This window comes from Thunnus albacares, chromosome 10, assembly GCF_914725855.1.
Source record: "Thunnus albacares chromosome 10, fThuAlb1.1, whole genome shotgun sequence".
Taxonomy (NCBI): domain Eukaryota; kingdom Metazoa; phylum Chordata; class Actinopteri; order Scombriformes; family Scombridae; genus Thunnus; species Thunnus albacares.
In genome coordinates this window covers 8,535,255-8,551,301 of record NC_058115.1, presented here as the reverse complement: position 1 = coordinate 8,551,301, position 16,047 = coordinate 8,535,255, and the positions used below count along the sequence as shown (strand labels likewise).

At 39.5% G+C, this 16,047-nt stretch overlaps 1 protein-coding gene across 2 annotated transcripts in view; it reads left to right on the top strand.

Moving 5' to 3' along the window:
• nrg2b (neuregulin 2b) overlaps window positions 1-16,047 on the top strand; it is a 70,224-nt gene that overhangs the window by 24,316 nt on the left and 29,861 nt on the right. For both annotated transcript variants that reach the window (XM_044362931.1, XM_044362930.1), the window contains exon 2: window positions 13,672-13,834. In XM_044362931.1, the coding sequence (XP_044218866.1) occupies window positions 13,672-13,834 (163 nt within the window). The remainder of the gene's footprint in view (window positions 1-13,671; window positions 13,835-16,047) is intronic.

Genomic DNA, 16,047 nt, shown 5'->3' with positions numbered 1-16,047 from the left:
GCGTGGAAAGCACACATCAACACATCAATTTAGATATTAGAAGACGTCTCATATGTGCATCTATATACTCTTTTCAAAGGTACCACACCAGCATGATTGATAACTTTTTCTAATTGTGGAATGTTGGATAGAAAAATGGAAACGTGAAACATAGAAAATCAGAGAGGTTTTATTTCTATTTGTATTATTTCTCTTGGGCTGCCTGAGAAGGCGGGATCTATATGCCCGACTCAACTTATGTCTGATTGGCTGGTAGGGGTATGGTGTTTAATTTGTCTCAAAACCCGTGCAGATAAAAACCAGGTGTGCACACGCGATACAAGCACACAGAACAGTATCCACAAGCGTAAAAACATCCTGTGAGAATGGGGCTGTGACAAACAATCTGTGTGCAGATTTGTGAAACCTTTATTCTATTTGTGAAAACTGAAAATACTGATTTCACTGCTTTTTTCCCATCCAGCCCATGTTAGACATATTATAAAATTTAGTCTATAAAGATATTGTATGACTGTATTTCAAAAAGATTAAAAAAAACCTTTTAAGTGAGAAAGAGGAGCCCTACATGGCCATAACCAATGAAATGGAATCATGTTGTGAATTTCTAGCTGCAAAATCAGTGAAATCACCCTTTTTTCAGAAATAGAATAAAGGTTTACAAATCTGAAATTGTGTTTTACGAGTCTCTGGAGTCTCCTTGTTAATCTTGTCCAGATTTGACAGGTCTAGTGGTTTTTGATCTGGACCTGGTCTATTGTGGTCTGAATGGAGAAATATCAGTGAAATCGCCCTTCTTTCTGTGCAGCGATAAGGTTTTTGCTATGATGTCAAACACTTTTTCATAAGTGTAAGTGGTAAAAAAACAGAGAATTAGTCACTAAATATCATTATGTTTCCCTTTGTTCTCTGATTGTCTTCAACTGTGTCAGTGATCAAATCAAACAGCCTATCAAAAGTCATGGTCAGTATTCAAAGTAACCGATCAAATGGACGAACTGTCTATTCCATCCCCACCAAATCTCAAAAGTCAACTTGACGAGCGACCTTTCCACTGTAAGGAAGGTCGAGTTAGCGCTCATCACAGTCCCTCGCTTGTGGGACCACATTTGAGCAGAAATGCTTCCTCGCAAGGATGGTTTTCTGCTCGCGGATACTGTTCTGTGAGCTCGTATCATGTGCACGTGCCTGTTTTTTATGAGCGTGGGTTTTAAGACTAATTAAACGCCATAAAGGGGCAGCTTGTCTCACCTATTGTCACGCCTGCATTCAAGGATTACATCCGGTCATAGCCACGTGCAGATCCCGAGTCCCAGACCCCAAGCTGTTGCAGTTGTTAATTACTTGAATATGCTATTGAACGTACTGTTGAGTGTATTGTGTGGAAGCATATGTTGAGATGTTTAAGAGGATTATTGCCTCAGATTGTTTAGAATTAAACAAGTTTACTGCCCTTTGTTTGTGATACAAAATTATTTGCAACATTAATCCCCTCTAGACTGGGCTTCATTTCCCAAAATCATTTTCAGGCTAAAATGAACTTAGTCCAAGGAGTTACAATGGGACTAAGATTGTCTCAGCCTGGAGATGCTTTTAGGAAATGGGGTTTTAGTCTGCAACCACACTCTGAACCTTGCTAGTTACATTTACCAAGAAAGTAGGAATATCAGTCATACACGTTAGTGTAAACTGAATGTTATTAAAGGTGCAGTGTGTAGAATTTAGTGGCATCTAGTGGAACAGACTTGGCAGAACTGGAATATAATATTCATAAGTATGTTTTCATTTGTGTATAATCCCCTGAAAATAAGAATTGTTGTGTTTTCGTTGGCTTAGAATGAGCCCTTTATATCCTCATGGGGAGCAGATTCTCTTGAGGCTGCCATGTTGCACTGCCATGTTTCTACAGTAGCCCAGACTGGACAAACCAAACACCGGCTCTAGAGAGGGCCTTCAGAGAGTTTCACGGCCACCATAGGTTCTTCTACACACTTAGAAGGGGAGGGGTATTCAGTTGGTTGCAATCCGCAACCACTAGATGCTTAGTTTTTCTAATTTAACTTGTTACAATATGGATAAAAAACAGCAGCTTTTGAACTAGGCTCAGAACAGGATGAAAGAAAAGGCATGAGACTGGAGGCATCATTCCATTTGTTTTTTTTATTGGGCAAAAACCTGAACAAAATCAAAGACTGTGTCTGCCTAACACTGACAAAATTCAGACAAATCAAACATTTGGTCTGAAGTGTCTTACAGAGGCTGTAGCAACTATTTTCAGTCACTGCCTCATTAAAAGAAGTATAAAGAACAAAGGATGGGTCACCGTTGCTACAAGACATGTTACTACAAGACATCGGTTACCAGCTAAATGATGGACTAACATGTACTGAAACATATTTATAAAGAAAGATGAAGGAATGTCTTGAGTTGAGATGAGATGATCTGCAGGCAGCAGGATGACCACAGCATCACTACAGGACACATGTGAGGGAAAAGAGGAAAAGAGGGATTTTAATTCACAGCTCAGATCATACATCACTAAGCTGCTGGAGCATCTATACAGAAACATTTATAGCACCAGTTCCTCCTGACTCACAGTATGCATTTACCTGGGCTGAGGAGAGGACTTCTCAAATAATCAACTTTATAGTGATAGTCTAACTTCTACAATCTGACTTTGTTTCTTATTTCAATCTGTGGCAGCAGCTGCATCTACTGCCACAGTGTTTATGAAGCATGGACACACTGCCTTACAAGGCTAACATTAGTTACATAGGCTAGCATATTTAGCTTTTTTGTCCTGGGCAATATGGTAAAATCAATATATATATATATATATATATATATGGCTCTCAAGCTGTATGCTGTATATTTACATAAATATAGTCTTCCTCATGAGTTGGTGCCTCCGCCAAATGTGCATTTACAGGGAAAAACTGATGAGACTCACCTACAACAGTGGGATCTGTGCGCGGCCATAACCGGAAATAATCCTTGAATTCAGGTGTGATGATAGGAGAGACAAGAAGCCCCCGCCAGCCAATCAGACATAAGTTGAGTCAGGTGCTTAGACCCGACATTCTCAGGCAGCTCAAGACATCAATAGAGGTTCTGTTTTTCAATTTTCCATTTTTCCATTTTTTTATCCAACATTCCACAAATAGACCATTGGAGAAACAAAACAAAATCTTAATTATACATTGATCTGATGAACAAAAAATACAACTTTATAAAATTTAATTCAATTTTCCAAATTTCTATTTTTCATTTTCTGTATGGAAAATGTAACTGATAAGTGTTACACTGACCTATTAACATATTATCATGAAAATAAATAAAGCCAGAAAAATCAAAAGACAGTAGCTAGCACCAGAGAGGATTACAATTTAACATGTGAAATACTGGCAAATGAGTCAAATTAACTATAAAACACAAGGAACATGGGGCTCAAGAAAATGTACCCTCTGTTGGCAACAGAATGGATCAGGACACTGAAGTACCGAGTGAAACATAGGTAGAGGGTTTTATATTTCCAGGATCTGTAGATATTTTACACTTTCAATCACCTTCAAAACCTTCAAAGTTGTAAAAAGGGTGCACTCGCTCTAATCTACATGGAGGTTGTCACAAAGTCTTGGGTTGTATGAACTAAATGCAGAATCACTGTGGGCTTTAGTCCTGGAGCGAGGAACAGTGAGCTGTCACGCCCAACAGTGTACTGTATGTCTCTAGCAGCCGTAGTAACTTTAACCACATGGTTATTATTGTAACCATGACAAAGTTGTATATTAACAACATTTCTTAACGATAAAACCTAATGGCAGCACATACAGACAGAAAAGAATGGGACCAAGGACTGAACCCTGGGGCACACCACAAGAATTAAATCTCAGCATCTTTGTTTTGTCTTTCAAAGCTGCAGTAGGGCATCTTCTTCCATCAGCGTCTTTGTTTGGTCTCTCAAAGGGGCAGTGGGACATCTTTCTTCTATAGAATCTTTAGCTCCTCATGAAGGACGGATGTGATCAATGCTTCAATCCCCTTATCAGGAGAATTGTGTCTGTTAGTCTGCTTTATAAGCCTGCAGTTAATGGTGTGTGTGCGCATGTTGGGGGGGGAGGGGGGTGGTGATGGGTGAGATGAGAGGTGAGAAATGGTGGGGTGAGAGGTGGATAAGAGATGGAGGAGAGGGAGGCGAGAGAGCAGGATGGATGAAAACAGGAAAGGAGGCAGAGCTGAGAGAGAGGAGGGAAAATGGATGGATGAGAGGAGGGAAAATAGAATAGAAAGTGTATGGAGGGGGGTGGGGGGGCAGGAAGAGAGAGGGGATGAGAAAAGATAAATGGAAGACAGGTGGGGAGCAGGATGACTTGCACACGACTCCCAGCCCCGAGAAAGAAGAGGAGAAGGGAGAGACAGAGAGAATAGCTTTTCCCCACCGTTCTGCCCGCAAGCCCTTCATTAACTATTCATTACCAACTCTGCACATCCTCTCTATCTATCTATCTATCTATCTATCTATCTATCTATCTATCTATCTATCTATCTATCTATCTATCTATCTATCTATCTATCTATCTGTCTATCACTATAACTTACTCTTTCTCTGTCCATATTTCCATACATGCCTAGTTTTCACTCTTTTTCTGTCCTTCCTCCATTTCTTCACTTCTCTCAAACCTTCCCCCTGAATCCTCCTCTCTCTCTCCCTGGCTTTCTCACACCCACTCCCTTCTCTCTCTCTCTCTCTCTCTCTCTCGCTCTCTCTCTCTATCTATCTATCTAGCTATCTATCTATCTCTACCTCTTACAAAAGGCTTGACTGTACATCTAAAGCACAAGACAGCCTCTGTGTGTGTCTTTGGAAAAAACCTGATTTCTGTTGAATCTGAAGGGGTGTATTTATACTTAAATAGATCTCACTGCAGCCAATAGAACAATGCACAACACCAGCGATGAGAGACAAGGTCAAGTCAGTGTGCGTGTGTTTGTGTGTGTCGATGTGTGTGTGTGTTTGTGTGGCTACGAAAAAACCGAGAGGGGAGGAAGGGAATGATTTATTGACAATCACTCTCGCAACTACGTACACACATCCACTCACGTTCACTTACACACACACACAAGTAGAATGATTGTCCTCATCAAATGTGGATGTGACAGGCAGACACACAAACATACATTGCTAAATATTCTCTGTTTACTACACACACACACACACACAAGGAGGGTTGCCCTGGGCTTGTATTGCTGCTGTGCAGAGGTTAGCTGGGTGATACTGCATGCAGGCCTGTTGTGGCTGCTATCATTCAACAACCAATGCTCATCTCTCCCCCTCTTTCTCTCTCTCTCTCTCTCTCTCTCTCTCTCTCTCTCTCTCTCTCTCCTGCTCTTTCTCAATCTTATTTTCCCCTTTCTTTCTGCCTTACATCCTCTCTCTTTCTCTATCTCCTGCTCCCTCCCTGGTTTCCATGGTGACAGCTGTGCGCTGCAGAAATCACACTGATCGGAGAATGAGATAGAAGGAGCTTCTCTCTTTATATACATGAACACACACACACACACACAGGCACACTCACACACACAAACACACAGTATGTTTGCAGATTCTTCTATTATGGTTATACAGAGACACTGACACACACACACACACACATACAAACACACATCAGTTTCCTCTCCACGTCTTTGTACATTTTATGAATGTACTGTGCTTTTTCTCTCACTATCTCACTATTCTGTCAGCTGACTCACACACACATACACACATTCAGCCCATGTGTGCAGGCATGTTGCCGGCCATGCCTTCCCGGGGTGCCATACCTGTCTGTGAACACACCTAATTGGTTTGGCTTCCATATCACTCTCTGTTATTGGATCATGCTTAGCAAGAAATTAGATCAATTTTGTTGATGCCTGCCTCGCTGGGCAGAGAGAGAGAGAGAGAGAGGGAGAGAGAGAGAGCGAGGAGAGGAGAGGAGAGGAGGGAGGGAGCATCAGCTGACCTTGAAAGGAGAGGACCTCTTGATGGACGGCTGATGGGAGCGCTGGTCACGTGTGATTGGTTAGTGGAGCAGGCCGGTCACAGGCTATTGGCCAGACGCTGCTGTCCATTTGTGCCCCCCCCCCCCACACACACACACCCCCACCCCCCCACCCCTCCACCCATCTGTGCTCTCACTGAGGAATTCTCCCATCACTCAGTGATACAGAAGGCTTGGATCAGCAACTTACAGTGCACACACACACACACACACACACACATGCACACGCATGCACATTCAATGCACGTTGACACACACAGACAATCACACATATCCATCAGTGCAGACAATAAAATGCACACGTGCACATCTGTGCTTCACACATGTTCTCATGTGTGCACTCTTTCTCTCACACACACACGGTTTCCACAGCGCTGTGAATGTGTGTGTGTTTGTGTGAATCTACTCTAATTGTGTTCATGCACATGTATTTCAGAGTCTCTCTCACTCTGTCTTTTTAGAGATAACTGAAAACTGTTGTGCAGGCTTTGCGTTTTTAAATGTATTATCATGCTAAACCTCAACCTCACACACATTTCCCTCCATCTAAAAATTATTTCAGTTTTATCCACAATATTTTTTCTGTACTTGTTAGGAAGCAGCGGCACCAAGACAAGACGGTTTTGCAAGTCCTTAGAAGAGGTTCACAGGATTTATTAGCTTACTTTGAGGTTCTCCAGTCTATTTACTAATAATCTTACTAGTAAATATAGTTTCCCTTTTGGATTTCACAACCATTCAAAGGTTGACATCAGACAGTAATGAAAAATGACATTATTGTAGCAAAATGCTGCAATATAACAATATGGGCTCAGGTTAAATGGTCTCTTAAAGGATCGTGCTGATTCTAATGTATTTTTACTGAAGTTGCTGATGTCTCTAAATGTCTATATTTCCATCTTACAAAGGTGTTTAGTGCTTCACCCTATAAATCCCTAAAAAAGTCTCACTGTTGGCCCACTCAGTCAATTTGATTTGTCAGTAGTTTCTTTTGTGCCTGTCTGTTTTTAAAGAATACCATTTTTAATATACAGCACCAGTCAAAAATTTGGACACACTCTCTCGTTCAAAGGAATGGGAAGGTGTGTCCAAACTTTTGACTGGTACTGTAAATCTAGTATGTGGAATAAAACTTGTATATTTCTATGTGTTCATTAAAGTAGGAGACACTCTGATGTTTATAACATTTATGCACAGTCAGAATCCAATTTTTTTGTCTTGTAGTGGGATCCTTGTGCTTTCTTACATGTGTTTTTGGTAGTTAATGCAGTAAAAATGAGGCTATGATGTCATATAGAAAGATCAATTGAACTACTTATTTAAAACATAATCTGTTCCAGATCCTAATGTACCCTATAGGTGCTAACAAGTTTCTGGCATTGACAGAGTGGTTTTAAGACCTTTACAATAAATTCCTCCTCAGCTTTTGTGATTTGGTTTTTGGAACATCCAGCAGTAGAAGCAGTGCATGCTGAAAGGTTGCAAATGTGTTGTACAGCTTTTTAAACCTAAGAGGATCTGTGATTAAAGATTCAACCATTAAGAATAAACCCATTTAAGAATTGTCATTTCTAAATTAATCATCACATCTAAAATTAGGTCAGTGAAAGTCTGCAATTGATCAATCATCTTTAAATATAATTTGGAATTAATACACTGGGATATTAGAGTAAAAGGTGTTTGATGATGATGAGTAGTTATTTTGATGTAAAATAACAATGCAATAACACACATATATGCACACAGGGGCAGCTACATTCTTCCCATTACTGCATTACTCATTTTGGAAGGACAAACTCATGAGGATGTTTGTACCCAAAGTCACATGAAAAATAAGGTCAGATGTTAAAAATGGGTTAAAAGCGGAGAGAGAATTTGTAGTGATTCAATCAATCTGACACTGTCACATCCATGAAATTTGGATGTCCTATCCATGAAGGGTAATTTCCTTCTGGTTCTCAGCTAACACTCCCAGGCCGACAAAACCTCCGTGTTGCCTGAGTAGAACGTCCCAGAGAGGAATGAGCTCATCGGGAACCTGGTTCACCACTCACAGCTGCTTCAGGCTGACTTTCACCACTCATTTCCACACTCACCACCATAAAAGCCCAACAGTCTCACCTCAGACTCACCAGGTGATCAGTCTCATCTGGATGATTGTTAAGTGGAGCTGCTGTGGTATCGGCCACAACGCAACATAGCCATCTTAAAAATATAATATAGAGCCTATGACTCACGTTCCTCTCAAATTAAGTTAAACAATATGACAGCTGAGTTTATTTATTTATTATAAGAAAATTTTAGATTTTAAGTCCTATTACTAGAGGGGATTAGTTGTTAAAGGACAGTTCCACCCAAAAAGCTATTTTGGTTGGTGTAATTTGCCAATCCTAGATATCATGTTTATGGACTACTCATACGTGTTTAACAAGTGTTAGAGGAAAGGTAATTGGTACATTATGTTCACAGGCAACATTTTTTCCAGTCATGATGTGTCCTGTACATTCTTGTACCTCACAGAGGTCGTGGGGAGGTGCTGTGGTGGATGATGGCTGTACAGTGCACATGACTTTCACACCTGAGGCCGTGATGTCCCACATGTGGTTGGGTTTAGGTAGCTGGCTGCTGTCTGTAGCCATATATTTAATGGACAGATAAAAGAGTGATATAGATTGTCTCGTCTAACTCTCAAGCTATTGTTAGGGAGAGACAACTTAAATATAGACAAAGTGAACACACTCTTGTTGTCATGCTTTTGTTGCTCTGAGTGGACATTAACAAGAAATAAAATACATTTGCATACAACAGCATTTGCAGATATGGTGGGTATGAACATTTAAGGATTTTGCAGATATGTTCATTAATAATGCTACTTTATGTTGATAAAAACTCTGGGCAACATTGCGTTTCTCTCAAAATGTATTTGCTGTTGCAGATTATTAGTGTATAAAGATAGTTTCTAGGAGAAATTTGCTGCATAATTAAAGCCACCTTCATGTAAAAATAGCAACTCAGTACGAGAAGTTTGGCAGTTTGTCGGGGAAGGAACTTAAAATGTTTGAAATCAGCTGAATCCATAGTACTGAAGGGCATTTAATCACATTTGAACACATTCAAAATGTGCTGATAATCACAGACTGGTGATTCATAAAGTTGAAGAAGATCTGAGGGAGGATTTTTTTCATTTAGGGTGGCCATCTTGCTCTGGCTACACGGTTAGAACAGCGCTGAGAGAAAAGCTGTGTCCTGACCACTAATCGCAAATGTGATTAAATTGACCACTTCAGGTAGTTTGGAGGGAATGATTAATAGAGTGACAGAAGGATTGCCTGTTATTTAACACTGGATGTATGGACAAACTGGCTGTCCTCTCCTTTTCCTCCTGTGTGTCTTAACCTCCTACTCGTGTGTGTGTTTTGCCAAGCTTTAGAAAAATATTCCAATCTGCAGAGACCTAAATTTCGTTTTAACACCTCACTCCCTTTCTCCCACACATTTTAAATGAACTCCTTGGTTTCGGAGAAGTCACAGCTATCATTCCTGTCTGGTTTTAACATCAGTTGTGCTTCATGTTTCGTGTGCTGCCTCGCCACAGTGACATGATATAAATATGTTAACAACTGCTTGTGTGTTTGTAGAGTAACACCTTGACTCATTCAGACTTTGAAAGGGAAGCAGAATCTCTATATTTGCAACACTTTCTATGTACATATTTGATTCCACTGTGTTGTTTGTTTCTCCTTGCTATATTTTCTTTCTTTTGTTTGCTGGCATTTCTAGGTTATTTACTGTTGATTATTTCTAATGTATTTACTGACTGTGAAGCACTCTGTAACTTGCTTTTGAAAAGTGCAATACAAACAAAGACAAAAGAAGATTATTCTCTGAGGTATTTTGTCATTGTGAGTCTAAATGTCAAGTCCATACTGCTGGAATTGGCCTAAAGTCGCCCCTCCCACAATGAAATCTCATCTCTTCTCCACATATGGTACATTGTTATTAGATTACAGTTCCCATGTTTTCCTCGTTGTCTCCTGCAAAATATCCAAAGCAAAATACAAGACGAGAACAGCAGGCAGGCTGCTTATTGTCCTCTGAAAAACTATTTGTCACGACTGGAGTAAAGAGAGTAATCTGGGCAGAATAATAAAGATTCCCAGTAACTCATCCTTGTTTTATATGAGTTATACACACATTCTTTATTGGAATTACTTCCAGCGAGCACTATCCTGACGTAGGGCCTAGAAAAAGGTTAGCCTTATAGGGTTGTTGCTGCATTTATTTAATCTCAGAGTAGCTATATGGCCTACTGTATGTGATTAAAGATAAAATATGTAATTTTTTATTTGCATCTTGTGTAGCTTCCATCTAGTGATGCAGATTACATGTGTTTAACAGCAACAGGCATAGAAGACACAATCAACTCCACTCGCTGTAGAAAAACTCCACAATAGCTGCTCCAGTTTTTTATTTTAATTTTAAAGTGGCATTCATTTACTTTTTTGGCCACTTGGGGGCGGAAGAACAAGCTGTCCACACAACATTGACATATTATCACTGCATGAAGTTGATATGGTGAACATGTTTGCAAACACTTGCCTGTTTACTCATCCAACAGACACGGAGCAACATTAGCATTCTTTTCGAGTCGTGGCTACCTGATGAATATTCACTCTCCTAGCAGCTCCTTTTTGGTCTCCACTGACCCCTGAGAAAAATATCTGGCTCTTTAGCTGCTAAATGCATCACTATGTTCACCAGCTAGTTACTAACTTTGTCTGACTGTTGTTTGGGTACTGAACAGGTAGCGACAAGAGCTTTTCTGCTTAACACAGCTCACGACTGCTACTGGAATCAAGGCTGATGAAAGCAGTGAACAGTAAAGTAATGGGCTGTAAAACCAAAACAACAAGCTTAAAGACACTGAAAGGCTGTGTGAAGCTTATTTGATTCTTTGTTAATATAAAAATATTGATTAGTGCAGCTTTAAAGTCATGAATGCAAATTATTTTGTATGTGTGTACCAGCAAGTGAAACACGAATGTCTCAGAGAGATGTTATCTTGTTCTCAACTCAGCCCTCAGAAAAGAAGTGGTCTCATACTTTTTATTTGTTGGGTTTCATCAGTCAACAGTAGCACAAACCAAGACAGTCTAGATAAGTTGAGTCAAGATTGGGAATCAAACAGTGGATCGAGTCCTAACTGAGACTGTAGCATCTGGAGCCTCATCTAAGAAAATACTAAAATAGCAGGTAAATTATTCCAAAAAAGATATGATGACAGTGACACTCAGTGCTATTCTTCAGTGTAACTCAGCACTAGCCAGGAGCCATGGAGAGAGAGACAGCATCTGGTGATGTTGAGATGATTTACTCTGGTGTGAGGTGGAATTATATATCAACAGTGTTTGTCGAGTCAGTGACAAGACTAAATCTCACAAAATGTGAGAACTGGATTTAAGGATGTGTTGTGAGTCTAAAAATCATACTTAAATCCTACTTACGTAACTGCAAGCTGCTTGGATGGTACTTCATGGAGGATCTATTTTTTTTAGCTCCATTGAGAGTTTGTATTTTTTCCCCACATCGACTTCCACTTCTGTAATGTTCTGACTTTTCTGCACCGTTTGTGGCAACTCCAAGCCCACTGGCTCCTACTGAAGGTGTAAAACTTGTCACCAAACATAGTTTCACTTTTAAAAAAGGGTAACTAATGTTTTGAAACAGCTGGTCACTGTAGTTTTTAGCAAATGTTACTCATACAGGAATAAATAGAGCATTTTGTAGGGACTGTTTTCAGCAGCAGATGAATTCATATTTGGTGCTTTAGTGAGTATTTACGGCAGCCGGACGGTGTGAGTGTGTGTGATTCACTCAAAATAAACTACAGTGTGTGTGCTCAGGGTAATGAGGGAACATGTAACCCAGTGCAATGGTGTGGCTCACTGATGTGTTTCTAATAGTTTTAGACATCAATGAAACTCTACGACACAGAGAAATAAGACACATCAGGCTGTGGATACAGAGGCAATACTTACGAAGAATAATTCATTGTTGGTTTTGGTCTTTATTTTTGGATTTGTTGAAAATAAGTTTGTGCAAAATATAGAATATCAACATATCCTTAAACAAAACCCTGGGTTTTGTGGTGGCCCAGTTACTTGATAATCAGACTGAATTGCCATTTAGTTTTTGCACTAACCAATAGTGAGTGACATATTGTCGTTTTCTGTCATTATCATGGAAGAAGCAGTGGGTTTTTTTTTGGGGGGGGGGGGGGGGGGGGGGGTTGCGCCAACAGCAGTTACAGCAACATTTGTCCTGTCAATCAAAGACATATGTTGAATGCAGAGCTGTTATTCTATATATTATTAAGTTGACTTACAACAACATGTATAAATACATTAGGTGTATCAATCTCATTCATATTTTTCTGGTGCCATTTCTCTGGCTATACAGTACATATACATGTCATTCCCTTCTCTCACTTCAAATGTTTTCTGTTACTGTCTGCTGTCCAAAATATCCAATGAAAGCAAAATGCCATAATAAGTTAATATAATATACTTAATTAATATAATTACCTATTATGATAATATAACTTTAAAAAATTATGACACTTTTGCAAAAGCCGAACAACCTGGGATAGACTTTCATCATTAACACTTCTAGCTGTAAAATCACTATATCTTGTATGTTCTGTATGAAATAAAATGTTTAGATTACACAGGATATTCAGCATGAGATATGCATGTTGTATATAATTAAGAAGATTTAGGAGACATACACAGACATACAGATCTACCTACAGAACATCTGCAGTGTCTACTGTATGTACAGTACAGTATATGAGGAGTGAGTGTTAGGATGCAGCAGTGCTGTGAGGAGCTGTGGACCTACAGTACATAACAGTTGCCTTGCAGCTGATCAAGCGTGTGGGTGTGTGTGTGTGTGTGTGTGTGTGTGTGTACGCCCTCGTGTGTTAGACCCATGTTTGTGCACACGGACGTGTATAAAATTGTGCACCATGTTCCGTATTGGCTGTGTGTTACCATATGGTGCTCAGTTGTCTCTGTGCTTTAGCTCCTTGTGCTTTTGTTGCCTGTGCTGGTGTCAGTGATGCAGTCTGTTGTAGTTTTTAAGGAGAGAAGAGAGAGAGTGAAACTCTCCTGAGACCGATGAAGCACACATGCGCACACACACACACACACACACACATACATAAACACACACACATTGCTCTATAGTGAAATTCTACCGCAGAGAGTTTCTGTAGAAAGATTTTTTCTCTATAAGCTTTCAGTTTGTGTTTGCTTTTCAGGATCCAGATCTTACTTAAGTGCTTTTACAGGGTGTGTGTGTGTGTGTGTGTGTGTCAAATACCATTGATTTTCCTCTGTTCTTTAGCCATCTCTCCTGTGACCTCTGACCTGCTGCCTTAGGTTTTGACCCTGACATCTGAACCCTCACTAACAGATTTTCATCGGCCACACACATAACCACACACGCAGATACACACTCACACAATTAAATAGATAGATTAATTGAATGTCTGTAGTTAATTTCAATAATGCAAGCTTTGGTTTTCTCTCGCTGCTTCCCCCTCCCTCCCTCTCTCTCTGTCTCTGTCCAGCCTCTGCTCCTAAGCTGCGGCCGATGCAAGACCAGTCTCTGATGGAAGGGGAAAAGCTGTACTTGAAGTGCGAGGCGTCGGGGAATCCCAGCCCTTCCTTCCGGTGGTACAAAGATGGACATGAGCTTCAGAAAAGCAGAGACCTCAAAATAAAGACCAACAAGTAAGTCTGTCAAATTGATATTTTCCTCAATTTTCCACTCCACACTCCTTTCCTGACCTCCATAAATATATAGTCAGTAAACAAGGCTGCAGCAACCATTCAAGACACCAAGGTCATGTCCATACTGTATTTTTTTTGGAATTTAAAGGTGCAGTATGTAGAATTTTGTGGCATCTAGCGGAACGGACTTGGCAGAAATTGAATATAATATTTATACGTACGTTTTAATTAGTGTATAATCACCTGACAATAAGAAGCGTTGTGTTTTCATTTCCTTAGAATGAGCCCTTTAAATCTACAGTAGCCCAGAACGGACAAACTTAACACTGGCTCGAGAGAGAGCCTTTTATGTTTTTGGAGTTTATATTCTACACATCTACATATTAGACATGTGGGGTTCCTAAAGGGGAACACTTCAAAGTCTTGAGGAGTACTACTGCATATGTGAATTAAATTGTAAAAAGCCTTTTGTATCTCCAGAAGCAGCTGTACAAAATCTGATCAGTTTCCTCAAGTGATGTCACACCGAAACATGTCAGCAGTTGATTCTGATTTTTTCAGACTTATTGTCTTAAAATTGGACTGTTTTGGGGCAAAATTATAATTCCACCACAATTACATGTAGAAAGCTTTTAAACAGTATTTAGACCATATTATTTGGAGATAACATTTACATAATTCTAAAGTTAAATGGGTAAATACAATGTGAAACTTTGAATTTTTTATTAAATTCTCTGAAAGTTTTTAAATGTAAAAATATGAGGTTTTTAAACTCTCAAGTTGTTTTGGTGGCTAGTAAAAAAATCCTGTTTAGTTAGGTTGAGTTTCTAGAATAACTGAACATTATTAGTTAGCTGATGCAATTTTAAATTGAAAAGAGTAGATTTCACCGCTATAAAGATGCAGTTTTCAAAAATTTACTTTGGTATTAAATATAGTAAGTTTAGATATTCACATATTTACATAAATACAGTCGAGTGATGAAATGATTAATTAATTAGTTGATCAAGAGAAAATTGCACAACAGCAATTCTGACAATTAATTGTGAAGTAATTGATGAAGCAAATTCATGACACAAAATTGCTGGTTCTGACTACTGCTATTTTTTCTCTTATTTACTTAATTTGTGCAGTGCCTGTTCAAGACGTGCCTCTCTGGAATGGGCCGATTGCTTGGCCTCAAGCCACTGCTTCAATTAATGGTTGACGTGAGGTGTTATGGTGTTCATAAGTTAATAATAGTTAATAAATACTCTAACAGTAAATACATGTTTTTTCTCATTTCAAGTAAAAAAAGAGCTGCATTTAAAAATAAAATAATGTGAATCCTAAAATAAAGTGGATCAATCATATTGGGCTCTTAGATCATTCCTATTTTCTGTGTCCTCAGTTAAGATTTGAATGTGTATGTTTGCTCCAAAGATTTATGCTTTGTCTGTAGTGGCTTCACAATCGCTATGTCTCGGAACATATGAGACAAACTGGTTTCAGAAGTATTTGCTCCATTTTACATGCATAACTACAGTCATTGTGTACTGGGCTCTGAGTGCTTCCAAAATGCGGGTGACCTATGCTCAACAATGTACCTGAACGCCTCCCATGTAGTCGCTTACTGTTGCTCCTGATCTGCTAAATGTGCTGCTAATGCTACGCTTTCTGTCTAGACATGGGATAAGAGTGTCTATCCTTGATTAAAAGCTCTATTTTGCTGTCTATTTTTCTTTCTTTTTTTCTCTGACTTTTGTCACTTCTCGTCTCTGGTCTCTCCCTGACATGCTGGAGTCAGTTGGCAGAGCTCTTAAGCTCCGCCCTGCCCCTGCACAGAGCGGAGAGGCTCACTAATCGCTGGATTATTCAAAGTTTATTAATATTAAATGTATCGTATGTCCAAATTGCACCAAATTCGACACTGCACTCCTTTGGGTCCCCAGCCATACAACCACCAAGTGTGGAGTCAATCAGATGAACGGTTGAAGAGATACGTGAAGGACATTCATACAGACAGACAGAGATTCCTTACTTTAGTAGATAGATTGAAATTTGATTACCTTTGGTTTTCAGACTGCTGGTCGGACAAAACAGGAATAGGGATTTCCAACACAACTTCACCTACATCCACGTGCACAGGGAAGGAAAGAAATCTGAAGAAGTCAAAATTTCAGTGTCATTTCTAGTTTTTAGAACAACTTTATTATGAGAAGAATGCATCTGAC